Genomic DNA, 22,860 nt, shown 5'->3' on the forward strand with positions numbered 1-22,860 from the left:
ACCAAACCAAAACAAAAAACAAAACTAAGGGGTAGAGAAGGAAAGTGACTTTTCAAAGGCCATAGCACTAAGAAGGGTCAAATTGGGACTTAAACTAATCATCTGTTTCAAAATCCAGGATACTTTCCTCTATATCTCATTGTACAAACCGCCCCAAAGAAACATTATTCTGATATCAATGGACAAGGAAGGTATTTTTCTTAAAGATTGCATTCTAAGAAGAGGGATACCCATTATATCTTTTGCTTTTATATTTTCCTTCTTGATTCACTATTACTATTCTAGTTTAGGCTTTCTTGCCTGGATTATGATACTAGCAATATATTAATAGTCCCAGTCTTTAGACTGTCCCTTAGTTAATCAGCTGCTAAAATAATTTATCTTCTGGTCATGGTGATGAATGTATGTCTGTAATCCCATCTATTGGGATGCTCTGGCCAGTGGATATGTTGAGCTCAGGAGTTTTGAATGGGTTAAGCTTATTGGGTGTCCCATTAAGTTTGGGACTGACATGGTGAGCATCCAGAAGTGAGGGTATATCAGGCTGTCTAGGGAGGGGAAAACACCTAGGATGGAAACAGGAAAAGGTTGAAACTTTTGTACTGATCAGAGGAGGGGCAGACCTATGAGTAGCCCCTACATTTCCACTCTGGGAGAAATAGGGAGACCTAGTTTAAAAACAAAATAAAATAAAGCATTTTTTTTTCAATTGGGCTTAAGTGACTTCCCCAGGGTCACACAACTAGCAAGTATTATAGCAGTCTTTCTAATGAACAGCTTTGAGCACATCACTCTACTATTAAGTGGTACTGGACTTGGAGTCAGAAAGACCTGAGTTCAAATCCTGCCTTAGATACTTTCTTTGCTGTGTGATCATGGGCAAGTCATATAATTTGTCTTGGCCTCAGATAACTTATTTGTAAAATGAGGCTAATAGTACCTTCTCATAGGACTGGGAAGATCAAATGAGATAATATAGGTGAAACAATTTGCAAACTCTTAAAGTGACATATAAATGCTAGCAATGACTTCTTAACTCCAATGGAATAAAGTCCATATTCCCTTCTCTGGTATCATAGGCCTTCTACAACCTGACATCAGCACCATACCCATGGTCTTTTACCTTTTAGTACCCTCCTTCACCCCTTACTATTCCTCAAATGTCCTGTGACTTTCTTCATGATACTCCCTCCTCTTAGGCTGCCCTTTCCCCTATCTCTCTGCCTGTCAAAAGCTTATTCAGCCTTAAAAGTACAGTTATCCCTTCCACATGATGGGCATTAGGAGGGGTGGTGCACCTCCCTCCCATGATCTGGAAAATCTGTATAAAATTTTTTGGCCCTCCCTTCTTACCAGACAAGAAGTCTGATTTTTTTCCCTTTTTCTTTTCTTTGGTGTTTATAGTAGCTTATTGTAAAATTTGGGTATATTTATGGTATTAAAAGATAAAATATATTATAGTAGACAATACTATAATATATTTTATACATTTCTGAGTTTCTAAACTTTTCCTGTGTTTTCTGCTGGCCTTCGCGTGCCCTCTGTGGCTCCTATAAAACTCCTCAAAAATTCCCGTTTAATTTCTTATGTCAACCTACCATATAACAAAACTGCCATGGAGAAAGTTGCTGTGTGGAAGGGACAACTGTATAACTCAAACATCCCCTCCTCCATGAAGCCTTCCCATGATAGGATCCAGGCTAGTGAGATCCAGCTCTGCCTGCTGTGTTCAGAAAAGCTTCAAAGCAAGAATGGAATCTCCCTCTACCCCACTACCCCCCATTCCCCACATTTTATTTTTTCAATCCTATTCATGTAACATTTCACCACAATGTGTGTGTGTGTGTGTGTGTGTGTGTGTGTGTGTGTGTATGTGTGTGTTTGCCTCTTTTAAGGCCCATGGGAAGCTACAGTAATGGGAGTGAAGTAAATCTGTATGCATGAAATTAAAGCATCTTTCTCTAAATTGGGATTTTCAAAGTATGGGGGAGGCTTCCCAAATCCACTCAGCCCCAGGTCACTGCAGGGAAGGACTTCTGTTCTTCCTTATCTGAATCACTAGGCTGCCATCTGTGTGAGGCAAAAAACAAAAAGGTTGCTCATCTAATTAGCATTTGCAGGCAGCAGATTGGTGCTCTATAATCAAGTAGTTGTGGTACCTTGGGCAAGTCATTTAATCTTTTGGGGGCCTCAGCAAAATGAGAGAGGCCCTTCTGGTGTAAGCTCTGACATCTCAAATGACCCTAACGTCATGTGTATTCATGGTCCTTTCTGGTTTAAAAAATTCTGTTTTGGGGGCAGCTAGGTGGCGCAGTAGATAGAACACCTGCCCTAGATTCAGGAGGACCTGAGTTCAAATCTGGCCTCAGACACTTAAAACTTACTAGCTGTGTAACCCTAGGCAAGTCACTTAACCCCAATTGCCTCAACAACAAAAAAATTCTGTTGTCCAACATTCCAAATCCCCTTTCCAGGGCTAAAAATGTGTTCTCTCTTTGCTTATGTGACCTTGGGGAACTCACTAAACTTCTCTGGACCTAAGATTCTTCCTCTGTAAAAGGAGGAGACCAGACTAAATGATCTTGAAGGTCCTTTCCAGCTCTCAATCTTATGATTCTGTAATAATCATATCATTCTAAAATGATAAGGATTTTTCTAATTTTAACAGTGTAGGATTCTAAGTTAAATTGCACAAAATGAAAAAAAAATCCACTTCTGACGCTATCAGGAGAGAAGTGAAAGACAGAAGGCCCCAAGGTCTGTGTCAGCTTCCAACAAGGCTCAACCTCCAACTTTTGTTTCTTTCTCTTATTCTCACTCTCTTTATTCTACTGTAGCTTTTTCTTTTGCTTTCCATCTCTTGGCAATCTCAACCCCCTGCTGGCATTTCCTTCCTGGAAGGAAAGCAAGCAAGCAAGCAAGAAGGAAAGCCACAGGAACCCATCTGGGAGATGCACTTGGTGACAAACCATCTACTACTTGTCTTATCAATTGCTACTGCCACTCTTTAAGGTCCACCCAGCAAGTTTTCCTCTTTGCTCTAGTGAGACTTAGGATATAGAACCAGGCAGAACAGAATAGCACAGTGGGGATGACTGTTTAAGCACTACTGACAGAGGAAAGGATTTTTTCTCAGGCTTATAGCTGTATAATGTGAAGGGAGAGATCTGGTTCTGCTATTTATTACCCATATTACCCATCAACAAGCATTTATTAAGTGTTTGCTGTGTGTCAGGGCTGCGATAAGTGCCAAAGATACAATGAAAAAGCAAAAACAGTCTGCTAGCATAGGGGACTTTCCATAACATTCCTCATACTCATGTAGCTAAGTAGGTGTTGCACCTAGAATTTGAACTTAGGTCACCTAAGTGGCATAGTATATAAAGTCCTAGACTTAGAATTGGGAAGATCTGAGTTTGAATCCTATTTCAGATACTTACTAGCTTTATGATCCTACACAAGTCATTTAACCTCTCTCAGTATCAGTTTTGTGATCTGTGAAAATGGAAATAATGCTAACATCAATGTCATGAGGTTGTTGTGGGGATCAAATGAGACAATATTTGTAAAGCATTTTACAAGCCTTAAAGCACTATATAAATGTTAACTATTATTATTAACACTGCCTCTGGGTTTAGCATTTTTTCCACTACATTGTGCTACATTTACAAATGTGATGTTTTCCATTTGTAGAACACTGTATAGTTATAGAATATCTGACAGCTATAACCACATTTGATCCTTTTGACAACCTTGGAGGTAGGTTGTATATGTATTACTATCCCAATTTTATAGATGAAGAAACTGAGGTCACAGTTTGTTTCTGTGATCTGTTAAAAATCAGAAAGTCAGAAAAAGGACAAGACTGGGACTTAAATCCATGTCTTTTGACTCAAGGTTTATAGTGCTTTGCACTACAACACAGGGCATAAAGGTAATGACAACTACTTAAGGGGTTTGCTTTCCAGGGTAATGAGTTAGAAACCTCCCTGGAAAAGATCAGATTGGCCTCTTGGAGTCCAGACCAACTTCTCTGATTCACATATCATGCACAATGGTCCAGAGACTCAAGGGTAGAATATGCAACTACAGAAAATGGGTAGCCCTAAAGGCTGAACAGTACTTATTGTTAAGACTACTATAATGTTGCTAAAGGGAAAAATAGTGGCATTTTCTAGTGCTTTTTCTTTCTTTCCTTTTTTTTTTTTTTGGCTGGGCAATGAGGGTTAAGTGACTTGCCCAGGGTCACACAGCTAGTAAGTGTGTCTGAGACCAGAATTGAACTCGGGTCCTCCTGAATCCAGGGCTGGTGCTTTATCCACTGTGCCACCTAGCTGCCCCTCTAGTGTTTTTTTTTAATGGTACAGTGATAAAGGGGAACTATCGTCATAATAATAATAGCTGACATTTATACATTTTCATATTTGTAAAGTTCTTTATATTTATTTGAGGCTGTGAAGCAGTTATTTTTTTTGGCGGGGAGGGGACTAGACTTGAGATTTCAATGGTGTAGGGTGCTTCTAATGAGGAAACAAACAAACTCCTATCAATGAATATCAGTATCTGTTCTGTAACTCATGGTCTTAGATAAGTGTTGGGCACTGAGAGGATGAATAGCATGTCCATTGTCAGAGCCAGTACTTGAAATCAGGTCTTTATGAATCTTAGGCTAATCTTCTATCCACTATATTATGCAGTTATAAGGTAGGTGCTGCAGATATCACTGTCCCCATTTCACAGATGATACTCCATATCTGGATCTGTACAGAAATAAGATTTCAGCTGCTGTATAAACTGATCTGTGGGAGTTTGGAAACAAGGTGGTTTCTTAAAAATGTATTTAAAGTCTTCTTGCCTTTGAGAAACAGTATCTTGAAAGCATCAGGAACTTTCAGAGAAGGAAACAGGCTATGCAAGAATTCATTTCCAAGCTATAAATCAGGAAGAGGAGCTTCACTAGATACTACCTTGGATTTAAGGATCCTATACTTTCTCTGGCATGCCTATCTGACCTCCCATGCTCCAACCTGTGAGTCTGACCCTGCAGTATTTTTTTTCTCCTCTAGACTCTGAGCTTACTTTCCATTGTCTTCTACAACACCCAGTTCAGTCCTTTCCATACTGTCAGCTGGAATTTAAGATATACTGACTGATTCCATTTCAATCTTCTAGAAACCAGCTTTTTTTTTTTTTTTTTTGGTGAGGCAATTAGGGTTAAGTGACTTGTCCAGGGTCGCACAGCTAATAAGTGTCAAGTGTCTGAGGCCAGATTTGAACTCAGGTCCTCCTGAATCCAGGGCCGGTGCTCTATCCACTGTGCCACCTAGCTGTGCCTAGAACCCAGCTTCTTAAACCATGGGTTTTGACCTCATAAGGGTTCACCTAACTGAATGTGGGGGTTGTGAAAAATTTGGCAACCACAAAAGTTTATGTATACCTATTTTAGATACCTAATATACCCAGTGTTGTGTAAAAAATTCTTGGGTGAAAAGGAGTCGTGAGTGGAAAAAGTATAAGAAGCCTTATTCTATACATCAGGTAATATAGTAGAAAGTCCAGTGGGATTTGGTGGCAGAAGACGTGGAATAAAATCCCAAATCCCACATGTATTATCTGAAGTGACAAGTAAGTAATTTTCCCTCTGTGACCCTCAGTTTTCTCATCTTTAAAATAGGCATGAAAAAATGTATATTTTCTCCTGTCCAGAGTGGCATCATAAACCACAGAACACTGTAGAAGTAGGAACTATTATTATTCTAGTCCTGGACATGAACTAGCTAGATGGGGAGTCAAGGTGTTACTACTACCCTCAGTATTTTTTTCTCAACCAGGCACAATCTTAGACCAAGGAAAGCCAGGGAAAGTCATAAAAAACAAACAAAAAAAACCCCCAAACAACAACAACAAAAACCCAACAGTGTGGTATTTAGCTACATAGGTCCAGCATGGCCCATTTTTATCATTTTTTTTCTTGGCAGGAAAGAGGCGAAAACAGAGACATAAGATTAGACTAAACCATAATACTCAGTATTTACTAGTATGTTAAATATTGGCCTAAGACCAGACTGTAGGCAAAGAAATATTTACTATAAATGACACAAGAAAAAATTTGTCCTGTTTGTATGTTTTATAAATTTAAGGCTTTGAATATTCATTCTGACACAGGCACCTGAGTTTTTGACACAATTATTCGCTATAAACCATAAAGAACGATATTTTCTACTATTAAAATATGTGCCTTTTAAAAAGACAATATGAAATGTTATATGCTAATGAATCTTTTTATCCTCTTCTGTGTGTTGTGCACAAGGCAATGACCCACCTTGTCTACCCCTAGTTGCAAGTCTGCCCAGAATGACATATTTTACTTAAGAGCAGGAGCTATAATAGGGGGCAGTATTCTGACAAAGGAGGCATTGCTCTAAGATGGAGTAACAAGTCATTGCAAACATGGAGAGAGACAGCAATGGCTGCCTCCTTCCCATTGGAGAGCTAAAAATAGTGGGACAAAGTCAGTCCCAGTGGCCATTTGGAAAATTCTGACTCAGTATCCTCAGCATGTGTGATGTGGGTGAGTGAACATAGCAAAAATAAGGCTGGCTTTCCTTGACTTAAAAAAAATGGAGACCTTATGCCACACACAGAGGGGAATTTTGGTGCCAAACCTAGAATTTCTATTGCATATCTAAAACAGTGTTTTTTGCATGGTAATGTATGCACTGGAAATCAGAGCAGATTGAAAGTTGCCTTTCGAGTAAAGTATCTTCCACCATCTCCTACTTTGTAGGTCATTCCTGAAACTGAAAGTATGGTAGAAAGGGAAATACACTAGATTTGGAGTCAGGGTTCATATTGTAGCTGTCCCTTTTATGAGCTACAATGTCTTTGGGCAAGTCCCTTGACCTCTCTAAATCTTACTTCCCTCATCTGTAAAATTAGGAGGTTCGACTAGATAGTCTCTAAAGTGTCTTCGAGTTCTGACATTCTTTTATCATTACACTATACTATGACAAACTTTTCTATTTCTAGTTTGACTTTTCCACAGCCTATCTTTGGTCCAGGCTCAACCCACGCTCTTAAGCAGCCTCATTCCTCTGTTATTTCTGAGGCTTGTTTGCCAGCTTTCTTCTTTGACCTTCATTGCTCAATCCTAGAGTAGCTCAGAGTGGGAGTTCATTTAAGATCATTGATTCAGAGCAAGAAGAGGCCTTAGGAGCCATCTAATTCACTCTTATTATTTTTAAGAAGTGAAGAAACTAGGGGAAGCTAGGTGGCACAGTGGATGAAGCACTGGCCCTGGATTCAGGAGGACCTGAGTTCAAATATGGCCTCAGACACTTGACAGTTACTAGCTGTGTGACCTTAGGCAAGTCACTTAACCCTCATTGCCCTGAAAATAAAGAAAATAAATGAAGAAACTGAGGCCCAGAGACATTAAAGGACTTGCTTAATGTCCCATAAGTAATAACTGTTAAAGGTTGAATTTGAACCCAGGTCCTCTGACTGCAGAGATGATGCTCAATTACTAGGTTTTTTTTGTTGTTCTTCATCATCCAAGGCCAATGTCAAGATTTTCAAAGACAGAGCTGAAGAAAAATGGATGGCTGAAAGCAGAGAGGGAGAAGCAGGAGCAAAAGAGAAATTCTTAAACAATTTCTTAACCACAAGTGAAACCTTGCCAAGTGAAACCTTTCACTTTAATCAAAAGCCAAGTGCAAGAGAAGCATGAATCTGACCTATTGCACATCATTTGGAAGGGCAAATGATCCTGAAGGGGATTTTAAGTGCCATCTTCTGGGACATGAGAGGGAAGAAAAGCATTAGAACCACATCTTTCTCAAGCTTTCGAAGTCTCTAAACCACCACTTTCTCTAAAGAATATTATTCTTTCCCCCCAAAGTCTCATGAATTGGGAAAAATATTTTTCCCCAATTCCTTTCTCTTATGAACTTGAGGGAAGCCAGAGATGAGATCTCTGCAATCAAGTGTCCTTATCCTTGGGCCAATAATTCTTATTTTTAAAACAAAAACATTTTTAGCAACTATATTTCAATATAATTCCTCCCCTTTGTAATTCCATGTATTTTATTTTATCCATGTAAACATAATTCTGAGAAGGGGGCCATAGGATTCAAAGGGGTCCATGATTCACAAAAAAGGTTAAGAACAGCTCGACTAGAGCCAGGACATGACGAAATAGATGAGAAGTCTAAATATGGTTGTGATAAGAAGTCTAGTGGATCAAACTTTATCCTTGTAGTTGAATAATAACTTTGAATTTTCTACTTTGTGATACTTGACAGAATCATAGAATAATACTACATCTTTAAAATGATTCTTGAGCAGAGAGCAATGGAATTCTCAGGCAGCACTGCACACTAACAGAACAAGGGATTTAGGAAGAAGTACATGGCCTTTAAGTCACATGGATCAATAGGATAGGCATCCAAGTTGAGGATTGAATTTTGTCCTGGGTAGCCAAGTTGTTATGAGAAGAATTCAAATAGCTTAGGCATTTATTTAGCTTAATGAATGCTTATCATTGAAGTTCCTATTTATAATAAAAGGAAATCCAATATGGTGCATACAAAGCCTTTCCAAGTTACTTCAGGGTAGAAAAAGGTGTTATAAAGGGAACAATCATTATAATAATATTTATGTATCACTTCAGAGTGGATAACAAGCTTTCCATTCAACATCTAAGAGAGGCAAGTAGTATGATTACTATTCTTCCCACATGACAGATAACCAGATTATTGAAAGGATTTGACTAGGGTTCCATAGGCGGAAAATGGTATAGCCAAGACTAGAACCTAGGCTTTTTGTACCCAAGTTTAGTGTTATCTCTACAACACTATCTTTCTTTTGCATCAAACTACCTGGAAAAAAATCTAAGGGCATCAAAGGCTCCTTATTTTACATGTCTCTGAGGGAAATCAATGCAATTACTGCTAATAGTTAGCATTTATATAATACTTTTAGGTTTGCAAAGCACTTTACATATATCATCTCTCTTGATCCATACAACAACCCTAGAAGATGGGTGCTGATTATTATCTTCATTTTATAGATGAGGATATGGAGGCTGAGAGAAGTTGAGTGGCTTGCCCAGAGTCGTAAATGACTAAATCAGTATTCATAGTTGACTTGTTGACTCCAAGTCTAGTGTTCTCCCCACTTTGCCACATAGAGATATCTTTTTAACCATATGAACTTTTAAAGTGTTTACTCTGTGCTAGGCACTGTATTATAAAGGAAAAAATGAAAAAAAAAACTCCACCTTTAAAAAGTATATGTCTGGGGCGGCTAGGTGGTACAGTGGATAAAGCACTGGCCCTGGATTCAGGAGTACCTGAGCTTAAATCTGACCTCAGACACTTGACACTTACTAGCTGTGAGACCCTGGGCAAGTCACTTAACCCTCACTGCCCAGCAAAAAAAAGTGTATGTCTTATAAGGGAAAACAACATGTGCAGGTATAAGTAAATATAAAATTATGTACAAAATAATATTTTTCTGTAGGAAGAAATATACTAGCAGGTAGGGGGAGGGGTTGTATAAGCAGGAAAGGCCTTAAATAGAAGAGAATAATCAAACTCTACTTTCAAGCCAACTTGAGATGCTGCGAAACTGGAATGAGAAGGGAGTGTGTTCTAGATGCGTGGGATCTGACCTTAATTGTGAGACCCCCACCAAAGGTCCTGAGGGAAGTCAGGCACACAGCAATTTAATGCACACCAACCAAATATAGATTTCTAAATCTTTTCCTTGAATGAGTAGGTTGGGCCTTGAACAAACACTCCCTTTTCACACTTACCTCCAATCCTCACATTATAATAATAGCACCTGGAGTGGTCAGAATAAGACAACCTGGACACCTCCAGAAGCATCTTCCAGTCAATTAACAAATATCTTTGTCCCAATGGCAGGAGTAGGGGGCAGTCTAATTAAATGCTCTCTCTGCTAGAATTTCTAATGTCCTAGTTGCCAGAGGTCTTACTGCCAGGGGCAGAGAGGTGGTGGATCATATATCCTCCAGAGGACTGGGACTTCAGCTTACAAAGCAATCATGAGCTACACCTCAGTCAGGGAGCTTTCTGAGTAAAGAGACCAAATCTCTGGGCCACTGTGCATGCAGCAGGAAATAGGGCTACTGTGGAAGCTGAACCAGAAAGAGAGTACTATTAAGTTTAACTATTTCAAACAGGGCTTTGTCTCTGAGAGGATAAGGGTTGGTTATGCATGATAGGGGACAGTGGGAAGAGTAGGATACTAATCTATATATGGACCATAAGGGATATTTTATTCAGAGAATTTGCCAGAAGCCAAGGCCAGGAAAATAACTAGAAAATGAGACAAAAGAGAGCAACAGGACAAAGCCTGCTGGCCTCTACAGGAGGCTCAGCTTGCAGATGATCATTGATAGAACAGGGGAAAGATGAAAAGGGTCATTAAATGCTGACATGCCTGCTGCTTATAGGCTGGTGTCCCTAAGAGCTCTAAGGACATGTAAAGTGTGTAGAACATTTTATGATGCCTCCCTCTTCAGCTAAACCATCCTTGGCAATATCATAGCTAATAACTGAAACCTTCTGGCTATTTGAATGGAAGGGGATGAGGGTGCGGGTCCCTTACTGCACTTGGCTCCAGAAGTTGGTTCAGTTGGATTGACAATGGGTTTGAGAGATCCATTTGCAATTCTGAATAGGGTAGGATCTCTTGTTTGAAACCAGTCCTGAATGGGTCATGAGATCTGGATCAAGGAGGTAGATTTCTGTTCATTAATAGAAGGAAGACTTTTACTCACATACCATGCCTCTAAAATAAATCTAATTCCTACTTTGGAAAAGAAAAACAACCTACATGAACTCTTAAGACTGGCAAAACCTAGACTGAAAAATATAAAATATTACTTTACCCATGGGGAAGTAGCTATGGGGCAGCTTTATGTCCTAGCAAGAAGAGACATGATTAGTGGCATATCACTTGACCAGCAACAGTAGTTAGTGATTCAAAGCAGGTCATCTGATGCCATCCCCCTTAACCTTACTCTCACTTTCTTCCCTTCAAATTGCCATCCCTCTTTTTTTCTTCCACTTTGCCAGGAGGGTGCTTTTCCACATGCACCTCTCTCCTGGCTATTTCCCTTTCTGGAGATTGTAATTATCAGCAGCCCTTTCCTTCCTTTTTCTCTCTTTTCCTTTATCAATTCTAGGAATGTGGAAGTTCACATGACCTCATTTCAAGGTATGCCCAACTGGGAACATGAGAAATAATCCATTGTCATCCTCTCTTCAGTAATAATTGTGTCATATTTTAGTATTATTGTTAGGGATTTTATTTTCATTATATTTGAGTAATTTTTTATAGATGTGCATGTTTATACTGAGCTAGGAATTTCCCCAGATGGTCCATGTACTCAATAGCTTCCAATTTATATTGAGTTTATGTGGTTGTTATTGAGCTAATAATTTCCCCTATAGTCTGTGTGCTTCATCCTCTCCATTAAATACCTCTCTCTCTTGAGCAAAATTGTGTCATTATTTTACAGCACTGAACTTTCAGGCATTCTAATGACTAATCCCTAGATCTAGAGAATACTGACCCCAAATAGATTTGAGGTTCAAGCAGACTTGATAAGTGAAGGAAGCAGGGAATGTCCCTCCCAAAATGTTCTCATCTTTTTCAGGCTTGTTAACAAGCAGTGTTTGGGACGATAGGACTTTACATTCACAAAAGATAAATTAGAACCAAGAATAACCCAAAGTGAAGCTCTTTACTTCACAAAGAAAGCTCAATAAAATGAGAGAGCAGCTTATCTCTAGTGTTGGCAGTATCTGAAAACATCAGCAGATTTAAACTTAGAAGGGGCTTTAGAAATCGTCTAGTCCTATCATATTACCAATGGAGAAGCTGAAGCCTGGGGAAGGAAAGTGACTTGACTGAGAAGAAGAGGTGAGGTTGAAACCTAATCCTTTGACTACAAAGCCAGTTCTTTCTACTACAGAAGTTATATGCACACTTGCATATACTTAGATTCCTGAGTCAGGATATAGAAAACCATAAGTAGAAGCAGAAAAAAGAAGAATATGGAGAGAAGTTTCAGGGTGTTTAGTTAATTTGTTCAATGGTGTATAATGTTAATATTCTACTGGATTTCTGGTGCCCTGTATTTAAAGTGAATAACTAAGACACAACTCTTATTATATCAACAGGGAATAGACAAGGTCCAACTCATACCTGAAAGTCATCTGGAAGACCTGGCCCTGGTTGACATGCTGGCTCCTATTGTTGTAACCATGCAGCATCTCCCCAAAGAGAGTGTCGTTGAACTTGGAATCGGGCTTGAGACACTTGGGGCCCTCACAGACATCCGATAGCATGAGGCATGATTTACCATCTGGAGCCAGCTTATACTCCTCCACACATCTAGGAAATGACAGATGAGATAATTAGACCAACACCCCAGCAAGCACTGAGGTGTAATAGAAAGAATGATGAGTTGTTACTCAGATCTGTGTTTTAGTCTTGACTCTGTTAGAAGTTGAATGAATCTGGGAAAATCATTTCCCTTGTCTGGGTATCAGGTTCTAATGTTAATAAAAGAATTTGATTGATTATCTCTAAAGCCCCTTGCAACAAGTTTATGAGTTTATATTTTACAATTTTCTTTTAAAAATTTATCTTACTTTTATTTATAACTTTTGTTTTCATAATTCATTCAGTTTTAGAGATATCCCTTCCTCTTTCCTATCCAATTAGTCATCTCTTACAATAAAGATTAAAAAAAAAGATGTTTGAAAAAAGTTAAGCAAAACTCACCAACACATCAAATGTATCTAATTGCATATGAAATATTCCACATCAAGAACTCTCTGCCTTTCCAATAAATGGAAGGAGGTACATTTTCTTAATTCTTCTGCAGGGTGAAGCATAATCATAATCACAAAGTATTCAGTTATTTTTCTTCTGCTGTTTACATTTTCATAGTATTTTCTATAACCTATTTACTTCACTGTATTCACAGATCATGTCAGTCTTACAATGTTTATTTTTTATAAATTTGTATTTATAATTTCTTATGGCTCAGTAATATTTCATTATAGTCACTTATCACAATTTGTTTAGCCACTGGACAATCCATAGGGTTCTGCTATACTTTCCCCACGTAAAGAAATGCTATGAATATTTTGTTGTATTTAGGACCCCTGTTTTTGCCTCTGATCTCCTTTGGCTATACTCCTTGAAATAAGATTTCTGGATCAAAGGATATCAATAGTTTAGTCACTTTTCTAAGAAGAATAATTCTAAATTGCTTTCTATAATAGTTGGACCAAATCATATCTCCATCAACAGTACATTAGCATGTCTATCCTTTTTTCAGCCTCACCCACATTGATTATTTGCATCCATTGTCATCATTGCCAATTTCCTGGGTGTGAGGTAAAAATCTCAGAGTTATTTTCATTTGCATTTTTCTTATTATTAGTTATTTGAAGTAATCTTTCATAAGGTTGTTAATAATTTGCAATTTTTTTGGAAAACTGTTTCTTACAGTCTTTTAGAGCCTTATGTAGTTCTAACATTCAATATGTTGAGGTTCCTTTCAGCTCTAATACATTATGACCAAAAGTTCTCCTGTGTTTACTCATTTTGTGGTCAGGCATGAAAAAAGCAAAATCTGGAGAAATAACTAGCAGTCATCTGAGAGAAGCCCAATTTATAATTCCTTAAAGTAAAAAGTAACAATAATAATTAATTTGTATAGTTAATTTTTCATTTGCAAAGCTCTTTACAAATGCTATCTCATTTAAACCTCACAACACCCCTGAGAATTGAGCATTACAAATATTATTATCCTTTTTTTACTGAAGGTAAACTGAGGCTCAGTTTATTGTAGTGATGTGGCCATGCTTACATAGCTTTAAAATACCAAGGGGAGGATCTGAACCCAGAACTCCCTGACTCCAATTCCAATCATCACTGAATATATGATGCTCCTGCTTAGTGGGACATAAATCCTATGCATAATTCATAGGGCACAGAGATATCTCTTAGACAGCCTGCTAACATATAATTCAGCAGTTAAAGAATGGCATTTATAACATTTGGGGAAAGTTCAAGAATACTGACATACGTAATTACACAACACCTTCTTTATACTTTTTTTCCTCATGAACACATAGATGGGGGGGGCACATTGCAGATCAATTGGAAGGGAATTACCAAGTAGTTTCTCAAGCCAAACTGTATTCCCAAAGTAGCTGTCTACCATGTCTGAAAACTGAAGCAGAAACTAGGCTTTAATCACCCTTGTAACAGCAGGGATGGTCCCTTCAGCACTGTGGACAGCTCTTAGCACATTGCTTTCATTCTAGTCAGAAGCTGGAAATACAAATTGACACATGCTAGCAATGGCTGTCCTGAAGCTCTAATCACCCAATCCTGATGGCCAGTAATGGCCCCTAGAAAATGTCCTCTTGGCAGGGTTAGATTGTTGAAATGAGCAGCAGTAATTTGCATGCGGTGGCATATTTAGAACAGAGGGTAGGGTAGCAAGGAGGACAGGGGACCTGCATAGGATCATAGATTTTGGAGATAGAAGGGATTTTAGAGATCATCTACCCCAACCCCTCATTTTACTGATGAGGAAACTGAAACCCTTAATGATTAGAGATTTTTCTCAAGGTCACACAATAGTAAGTGGCAGAAGTGGAGTTGAAACCTAAGTCTTCTGTCTCCAAAGTCATTGCTCTTTCCACTGTACTATGATGACTCTCTTTCACTTGCTTTATTTTGGGCCGGGTATCCTAGAGTAGAGGGAGTGAATAACAAGGGCCTAAAACTCTAGAAATCAACTAATCACAAGGTTTTTTTTTTTTTCTATGTGGAAGGCTGTACACAAAACATTGTACAGGAAATGAAGATATGAAGATATCATCATACTTCTCCTTTCTACACTACTTTGTTTTCTTAAAAAAAAAAACCTGAAAAGTAGGTGGTACATATATTAATTTTCCATATTTTTTATAGAAAAGGAAAATGGGGCACATAGAAGTGAAGTTACTAACCCAGAGTCATAACTAGTAAACATTAGGCAGAAAATTCTAGTTAAACTATTTTGGCACCAAGTTTAATTCTCTTTGTGTTACATGCTGCTGGTCTTGAAAAGTTTGCAGTCTAAATTCTTTCAGGTGCAAGGCTTGGTGGGTATTTACCTATCATCTTTTCTATACTATCTCCTTAGGTTGAGAGTTCATGGTGAGGCTAAGATCCTGCTCAGGATTGTTTTCTGTGTCACATTTGACTTGGGGTAGTTTGTTGGAGTAATGCCCCAAATTCTTCATACTATATGAACTCACTTCTTACATCTCAATCATTTCTGTAGCAAGCAATAAAATGTTATAGAATGGGGGACGGTGTGTCAGATAAGCTGGCAAGCCTATCCCCAGAGGAGCCATGTGTGACTAAGGCAGAAAGAATTTCCTTCTCTTTGAGTATCTGAGTCTGCCATCCTCTGATGAATGAGGCCCCTGGATCCTTGGAGGAATATGCTTCTTCATTGCCAAGTCAGCAATGCTATGTCCTTGAAAACCAAAGGGCAATTACAATGAACTGTACCCCCAGTCACAAGGACTTAAATACAAAAGGTTTTCTTTTGGGAAACACCTAAAAGAAGCTACCTCTCTTTTAAATGCAGTGCCTCAGTTTTCTTATTATGGATTGGTGGTAGAAAATTTCTATACAAAGTATAATGAACTCATTATAGTTGAAGTTCTCATTATACTTGAAGACTTACATTCAAAACCCAGCCCTGCCACTTACTAAAAATATGATCTTGAACAAGTCATTTCACTTCCTTAAGGCTCAGTTCAGTAGTTTGGAAAAAAGATTAACAATATTAATACTACCACAAGGATATTGTGAAGAAAACACATTCTAAACTAAAATCCACTAAAAATGTCAATTATTATTTTGTCTATAATTCAAAGAAGTATGACTTTATAAATATGGACATATTTTCCACCAGGGGAGATGCCAACCACTCATTGCCTTAGCAAATGATCTCTGTAAATTGGTGTGTATATGTATGCATGTATGTATAAAATTGGGTGTCCAACTTTATGCTAATGACTTTTACACACTTAGCATCTTTCCTTAGACAATAGAGAACCTATCCATTACTGGTTTGGCACTCAAAACTTTTAATCTTGCTAAGCCGATCACTTTTAAATTGGAGAGAACCTGACACATCATCTAGTCTAATCTCCTCTTGCAATGAAGGAACTGAAACTGAGAGATGTTAAGTGACTTAACCAATGTCACACAGGTAATATATAGCAAAGCTAGCATTTTAGCTTAGATTCCTTAATTCCACTATACCATGTTCCCTTTTCCATGGTCCAGAAAAGCTCAGAATTATTATAATTTGTTCTTTACAATTGGAACTTAAGTTTTGTAATACAAGAATTACCTCCATGCCATGATGAGGCAAGGGGGTAGCAAGATTCCTATTACAAAACATAAGACTTGGAAAAGATCTTAGAAATTATTTGATCCAAACCCTTCACATTACTAGTGAAGAAACTGAGGTCCAAAGATGTGGCAACATTCTTATTATTATATGTTGGACTAGTAGTAGATCCAGGATTGACTTTTGGGCTTCTGAATTCCAATCATTGTTTGTTCTACAATACTACAAACATGTACTGGTATACTAAATGTGTAACCACCACTACTGGCCATGGTGGTGGTGATAGTAGTATTTGCAATCATGACTGAGACCTAGGGGATCTAACTTCCAGCTCAACAGATTGGATCAACATCATCCCTAATACCAGGAAACTAATTGGGTAGATTATGATTCTGATTCTGATTCTGATTTCTCCTCCTCCTCCTTGTGTCAGGGAGGTATGGATTAAGTCAATCCCTTCTTGGATTTTTTTCTGGGAGAATGAGTGAAGAGGGTATAATTCTGTCTCAAAAGAGTTGATACACAACTCAAATGGGAGGAGTAATAAATTTCATCTGTGATTTCAGTCCTGTGTATTCAGGCTATAGAAAAGAGATAATGATAATGTAGGAATGACACTGAATTGGAAGCAGGGGAAAAGAAGCCACAGCATGTGACAAAAGCAGCTATAGAATATGAATCGAAGAACTGGATTCAAGTCCCTCTGCATTATTTACTAGCTGAAATTATTTATTAGCATTATGTACTAGCTGGGGGAAGTCATTTCATTTCTATTCCATTCCGTTTCCCTCATCTAAAAAATGGGATACTTTGTAATAATTTCCATCTTTCCGAATTTGCAGGATTGTTGTGAGAATCAAATGAGGTGATGAATGTTAAAACACTGAGAACTTTAAAATGGCACCCAATAACAAGTTATCATCACCTCCATTTATCATTTCATGTCCATTCACTCAATAAATTCATATTACTACAACAAGAGAACAGCTAGGTGGCATGGTGGATAGAGCACTAGCCCTGAAGTTGGGAGGACCTGAGTTCAAATCTCACTTCAAACACTTACTAGCTATGTGACCTTGGGCAAGTCACTCAATCCCAATTGCCCTAAACATCTGGGGCCATCTTTAGTCATCCTGATATGTATCTTGCCACTGGACCCAGATGGCTCTGGAGAAGAAAGTAAGGTTGGTGATCTTGTATAGCCCTTCCTCACTTAAATCCAATTCACTGCAAGTCATGACATCACCCCAATGTCATGGTCCTCTTCAGGAATGAAGGACAAAAACCAACAATAACATTACTCCAACAACAACTATTACTACCTACTATTACTATCACCCCTACCACTCTTGTCCAGTATTGTCAAATACAAAATCCTAGGGATTATAGAAGGAAGAGAAAATGTTAATCCCAGCTGTAATCTTTATGGTTTTCATTAGTTAAGCAAAGTATGTACTATCAATTCTGAATCACAGCATCCCTTTTAAGTATAATTTTTTGAAGATCTTTCTCCTTTGGGTGCTTGATGATAATAACAACAAGAAACAACTAACATTTACATAGCACTTGCTATTTTCTAGGTCCTGTGCTATGTTATGCTCTTTATACTTATTATTTCATTTAGTCTTCACAATAACCCTAGGAAGTAGAAACTACTATAATTCTCAATTTACAGATGAGGAAACTGAGGCAGAAAGAGGTTAAGTGACATACCCAGGGTCTTCTTGATTCTAGGCCCAGCACTCTATCCACTGGGTTACTTAGCTGTTGAGATGCCATTTTGGGAGGGGGATGAGAAAGGCAGGAGAGGATAATGCCTCCTCTGCACAATGCGCCAACACTATTTGATTCTGCATCATTGACTTGTGTTTTTATTAGTACTGAGCTGTAATAGAGTCTGGATGGCAGTGTTGTATAGAAAAATATAGCATTATATTTGTGTCAAAATTCCAGGGTTTGGGTCTCAGGTCTCATACTCCAGAGCTATTTGATTCTTGATCAAGTCTCTTAACTCTTCTGATCCTCAAAACCTTTTACCTTCCTTACTACAAATTGAAGAATTGGGACTAAATGTTCTCTAAGATTCTCTTAATTGATTGCCATCCATGCCTGAAATGCACTTCCTTCTTACCTCCAGCCTTTAGTAGCCTTAGTTTCCTTCAGTTCATGTGCTACCTTCTACAAGGATCCTTTCCAATTCTCTCCTCTCAAATATTTTACATCCATTTTATATCTATCTTTATATAGAACAGCTAGGTGGTACAATGCATAGAGCACTAGGCCTGGAGTCAGAAAGACCTAAGTTAAAAGCTGGCCTCAGACACGTACTAGTTGTGTGACCCTGCTTGCCTCAGTTTTATCATCTGTAAAATGAACTGGTGAAGGAAATGGCAAACCATTCCAAAATATTTGCCAAAAACAAACAAAACCAAACAAACCCAAGTGAGTTCACTAAGAATCAGACATGACTGAACAACAGCAATTTTTTTTTATCTTCGTATCATTTCATTTTGGTCATTATGTTCTTAGCCCCTAATACAATGCATGATATGGAGATGAATAAATGTTTATTAATTGATTAAATTATGAGTCTATACTTTTATGTTAATCACTTTTCCTTTCCTAGAGCTCAGAGGAGGACTTAGGGAAAGACAAAGTATGCAACTACCTAGAATGTAATGAGAAGAGAAGCCCAATAAAGTATACTTTTGATGGAATTTTTTTTCCTAAATGCACAGATTTGAAATATTGAAGAGTCACATTACAAGGCCACATGCTTTTAAGCATAAAGGTTCTTGCTCTTCATGGAATATAGAAATTTATTTCATGCTAAACTCTAATGCCTGTGTTATAGTGTCTTTGTTGGCTAGTAACACACAGAGGGGCACAATTGTACAATCTTGTCTTGAGAGGAGAATGCTTTGCATTGGCTTTGCCTTTGATTATTAATGCCAAGAAACTTCATCCACAGACACCTGAGCACCAAAGACCTTAGATTTTTGTCTCTGAGTTACATCTGGACTTGGTATTCATAGGATCATTGGATTTTGAGGAAACACACATATCATCTAGGTCAGGAGTTTTTTAATGTTTTTGTGTCACAGTCTCATAGTAATCACTTCAAATGCATAAAATAAAATACAATCATATTTAACTTAACCCCAGGTTAAAAAAAATGATTTCTAGGGCAGCCCCTATGTCTTATAGAGAAGGAAACTGAAGGCCAAAGAAGTGGCATGATTTATCAAAGTTCACAAAGGTACTAAGTAGCAGAAGTGGGATTTGACTCACCTGACTCCAAATCTCTATCTCTTTCTATGAAACATTCCTGCCTCCCAGCAGGATTCCCATCTGTGAGCTTGTTTTTTGACCCTGAGCTCTCTTCCCAGTTCTAGCTTCATCTCTTGCCTGATAGTAATAGAGTCTACTCATTGCCAAGACCTTTAGTGGTGCCATTAGCCTCCGGTATGAAGGACAAATAAAAGGCATATATTTGTCTGAGCTCTGTTATACTAACATGAGCTGCTTTCTCCCTCCAGCCACCCTGGGGCACAGAATGGTTTATTTGAAGGTCTGTTTGGTTTTTTTTGGTTTTATTTTTTCTTTTAATTTTATTTTTGTACCATGCCACATAATTATACAGTTCCTTTGGAACATTTTGTCGTCTGGGAGATTTTCTTACAGAAAGTCTAAAGAGCGTAGGCATGTAGGAACTTGGCCAAGATCTGCACAGAGCTATATTTATACATATGCAAAGAGGAATAAATAAATTAAGTAAGCAAGCAGATACAAAATAGGAATTTTCTCCCAAGGCATGGACTTGGTTGCCTTTATCTCCCTCCTCTTATGGGATAGGAAGGCCTTTTATAGAGGTGATTTCTCCTTTAAACCTACTTTGTAAAACGAAGGGGCTCGCAAGACCTGGTAATCAACTGTAAGTCAACCAATTAATTTTTAAAAATCTATTAAGTGTCTTCTTTATGCAGAACACTGAGTTAGGTGTTACGAGGGAGGTAACATTTAACTTTGACCTTATCCTTGTCCTCAAAGAACTTAAGAGTTCTTTAGTCTAATAAATTTGCTAGACAAATCCCAGGCAAACTAAAGTTTTTAAGGTTATTTGGTGATATAATATAAAGAGATCCAGGTTTAGTGTTAGAAGGGATAGATTTGAGTCCAGAACCTACCACACAAACTCAATAAGCATTTATTAAGTACTTAGCATGTGCAAATCACTAGGAATACAAAGAAAGGAAAAAATAATGCCTACCCTCAAGGAATTCAATGCAAAGGGGAAGGCAACATACAAACAATTATATACAAATCAAACTCTGTCTCTCATAATTTAGAGATAATTACAGATAATCTATCTGAAAGAGAAGGCAGGAGTATTGTTAGTAGCCAGTTAGTTCTGGGACAGCTAAGGCTCCTTTCCACTCCCTATAATAAAAATACTTTCAGTGCCTATATCAGAAGATGCCTATAAGGACCAAATGGCTTATGAAGTACTTTGAAACCACAAAGGGTTATATTAAAGTGAATCATACTGTAATGTGCTACAGTAGAAAGAACTATGGGCTGGGAATTACCCCATCTGGGCTCTGGCCCTGGCATTCTGAGTGCCCACTGCCACTTTGAGGTTGTCTCTGACTTCAGCTAATTCTGACTTCTTCAAGTAGGAGATCATTCTTCTGCCCTCTCGCTGCCTCTCTGACTTAACAAAACCAAGGCTTCTGATGCAAATGCCTCACAAGCACCTCCAAATGTGGTTCACTGTTTTGATGAAAGAGTTTATCTCAAGTGCAAGTAATGTTCCATTGCTAATAGAACTCCTTCAAAGTCTTGTAATATTAATGCCGGTTTTGAAGGGCTCTTAATTTTTCATTTTTTCTTTGCATTCCTTGGCAAGGGCTAATTGGCTCCTGTACTTACAGATGTGCCAATCTGGAAATGGGCCTTCCTGCACCAGGGCTGAAACATACAGATAAGCTCTCTTTCCTACAGAGCAGGCTCTACTCTCCTCCACCCCCTCCCATCCTCATTGACACTATATATACTTAAGCCACTTAAACTGTTTCAGCATGTGGCATGAAGGGCATCTGAGGCAAGGCTCAACTAAGGTAGAGTGACTAAGCCTTTGTTTTAGTGCACTGAAATTTGAATAGCTCCAACAATATAGGGGGAAAAAACCTGAGCTTAGCACCTAATTAGAAGGTAACATTAGTTAAAATAAGATGCTAACAGATGGCTAGTAGCTCCTCTCCAGCTTCACATGCTGACTGACTCCCAGCCCCCCTATGGCTCATTGAGTGGTAGACTGGAGATGGTTGGGTAGACTAAGATCTCTGACCCATCTTCAACTGAATTTGTCTTAAAATTGATGTAAGGGCATATTTTGTGCCACTTTTGTGAGGCATACATTTTGCCGTTTGCCAAATAACTAGTTAACATTCTGATCTGGAAGATGGTATAGTGGAATGAATATATGCTATACAGGAAGAAGACCTGGCTTTGAATCTTGGCTCTGCTGCATACTAAGGCAAGCAACTTCCTTTCTCAATACCTCGGTTTACTTATCTGTAAAACAAGGTCACGCGACTGGGGAATCTTAAGGTCCTATTTAGGGATATAATATGATATGATCATTCATAGAAGGGAACATCTGTGGAAGCCTACTCAGTCCCACTGAACAACAAAAAGGGTTTTAAAAAGCATTGGCAAACAAAAATTCTTTTGTATGCAAGCCTGCAGAACTGTGCCTATGCATAATTTACATACCACTGCCCTGCAGTCACTTAAGTTGAAGAAGGACTGCCATAAATTTAGGTCTGCATATGGTAATTTATTTCTTATTTATTTTGCTGATTGACTGCTAGGGGCCCAAGATCTCCCCAAGCTACAGCCAGAGCTCCTATAAGGAAGAAATGCAGGTGTGATGGAAGGAGGAAAGAAAAAAAGATTGGAATTTTTGTCAGAAGATTGTGCCTGATTCCTAATAATTACCAATAATGATAGCTAACATTTAAATAGTACTTACTATGTGCCAGGCAATGTAAGAAGAGCTTTACAATTATTATCTCAATTGATCTTCACAACAACTTTTGGAGGTAGGTACTATTAGTATTGCTGTTTTACAGACGAGGAAACCGAAGCAAAGAAAGGTTAAGTGACTTGCCTAGGGTCACACAGCTAGTAAGTATCTGAGGCTGAATTTGAACTCAGGTCTTCCTGACTCCGGCCCAGTGCTCTATCTATTGAACCATCTATCTACTTTGCCAGTCCTCCTCACTTCCTAGGTATGTGACCATAGGCAAATGACAGTCTACCTGCCTCAGTTTCTCCCTCTTTAAAATAGACACCATGATATTTGGCATTTGATAATGATA

General features: G+C 38.3%; 1 protein-coding gene across 4 annotated transcripts in view; it reads right to left on the bottom strand.

The window, feature by feature from the left end:
- Positions 1-22,860, bottom strand: part of ASTN2 (astrotactin 2) — a 1,144,107-nt gene that overhangs the window by 501,208 nt on the left and 620,039 nt on the right. For all 4 annotated transcript variants that reach the window (XM_043982377.1, XM_043982378.1, XM_043982376.1 and 1 more), the window contains one exon: positions 12,241-12,429. In XM_043982377.1, the coding sequence (XP_043838312.1) occupies positions 12,241-12,429 (189 nt within the window). The remainder of the gene's footprint in view (positions 1-12,240; positions 12,430-22,860) is intronic.

This window comes from Dromiciops gliroides, chromosome 2 (assembly GCF_019393635.1).
Source record: "Dromiciops gliroides isolate mDroGli1 chromosome 2, mDroGli1.pri, whole genome shotgun sequence".
NCBI classification, from domain to species: Eukaryota; Metazoa; Chordata; class Mammalia; order Microbiotheria; family Microbiotheriidae; genus Dromiciops; species Dromiciops gliroides.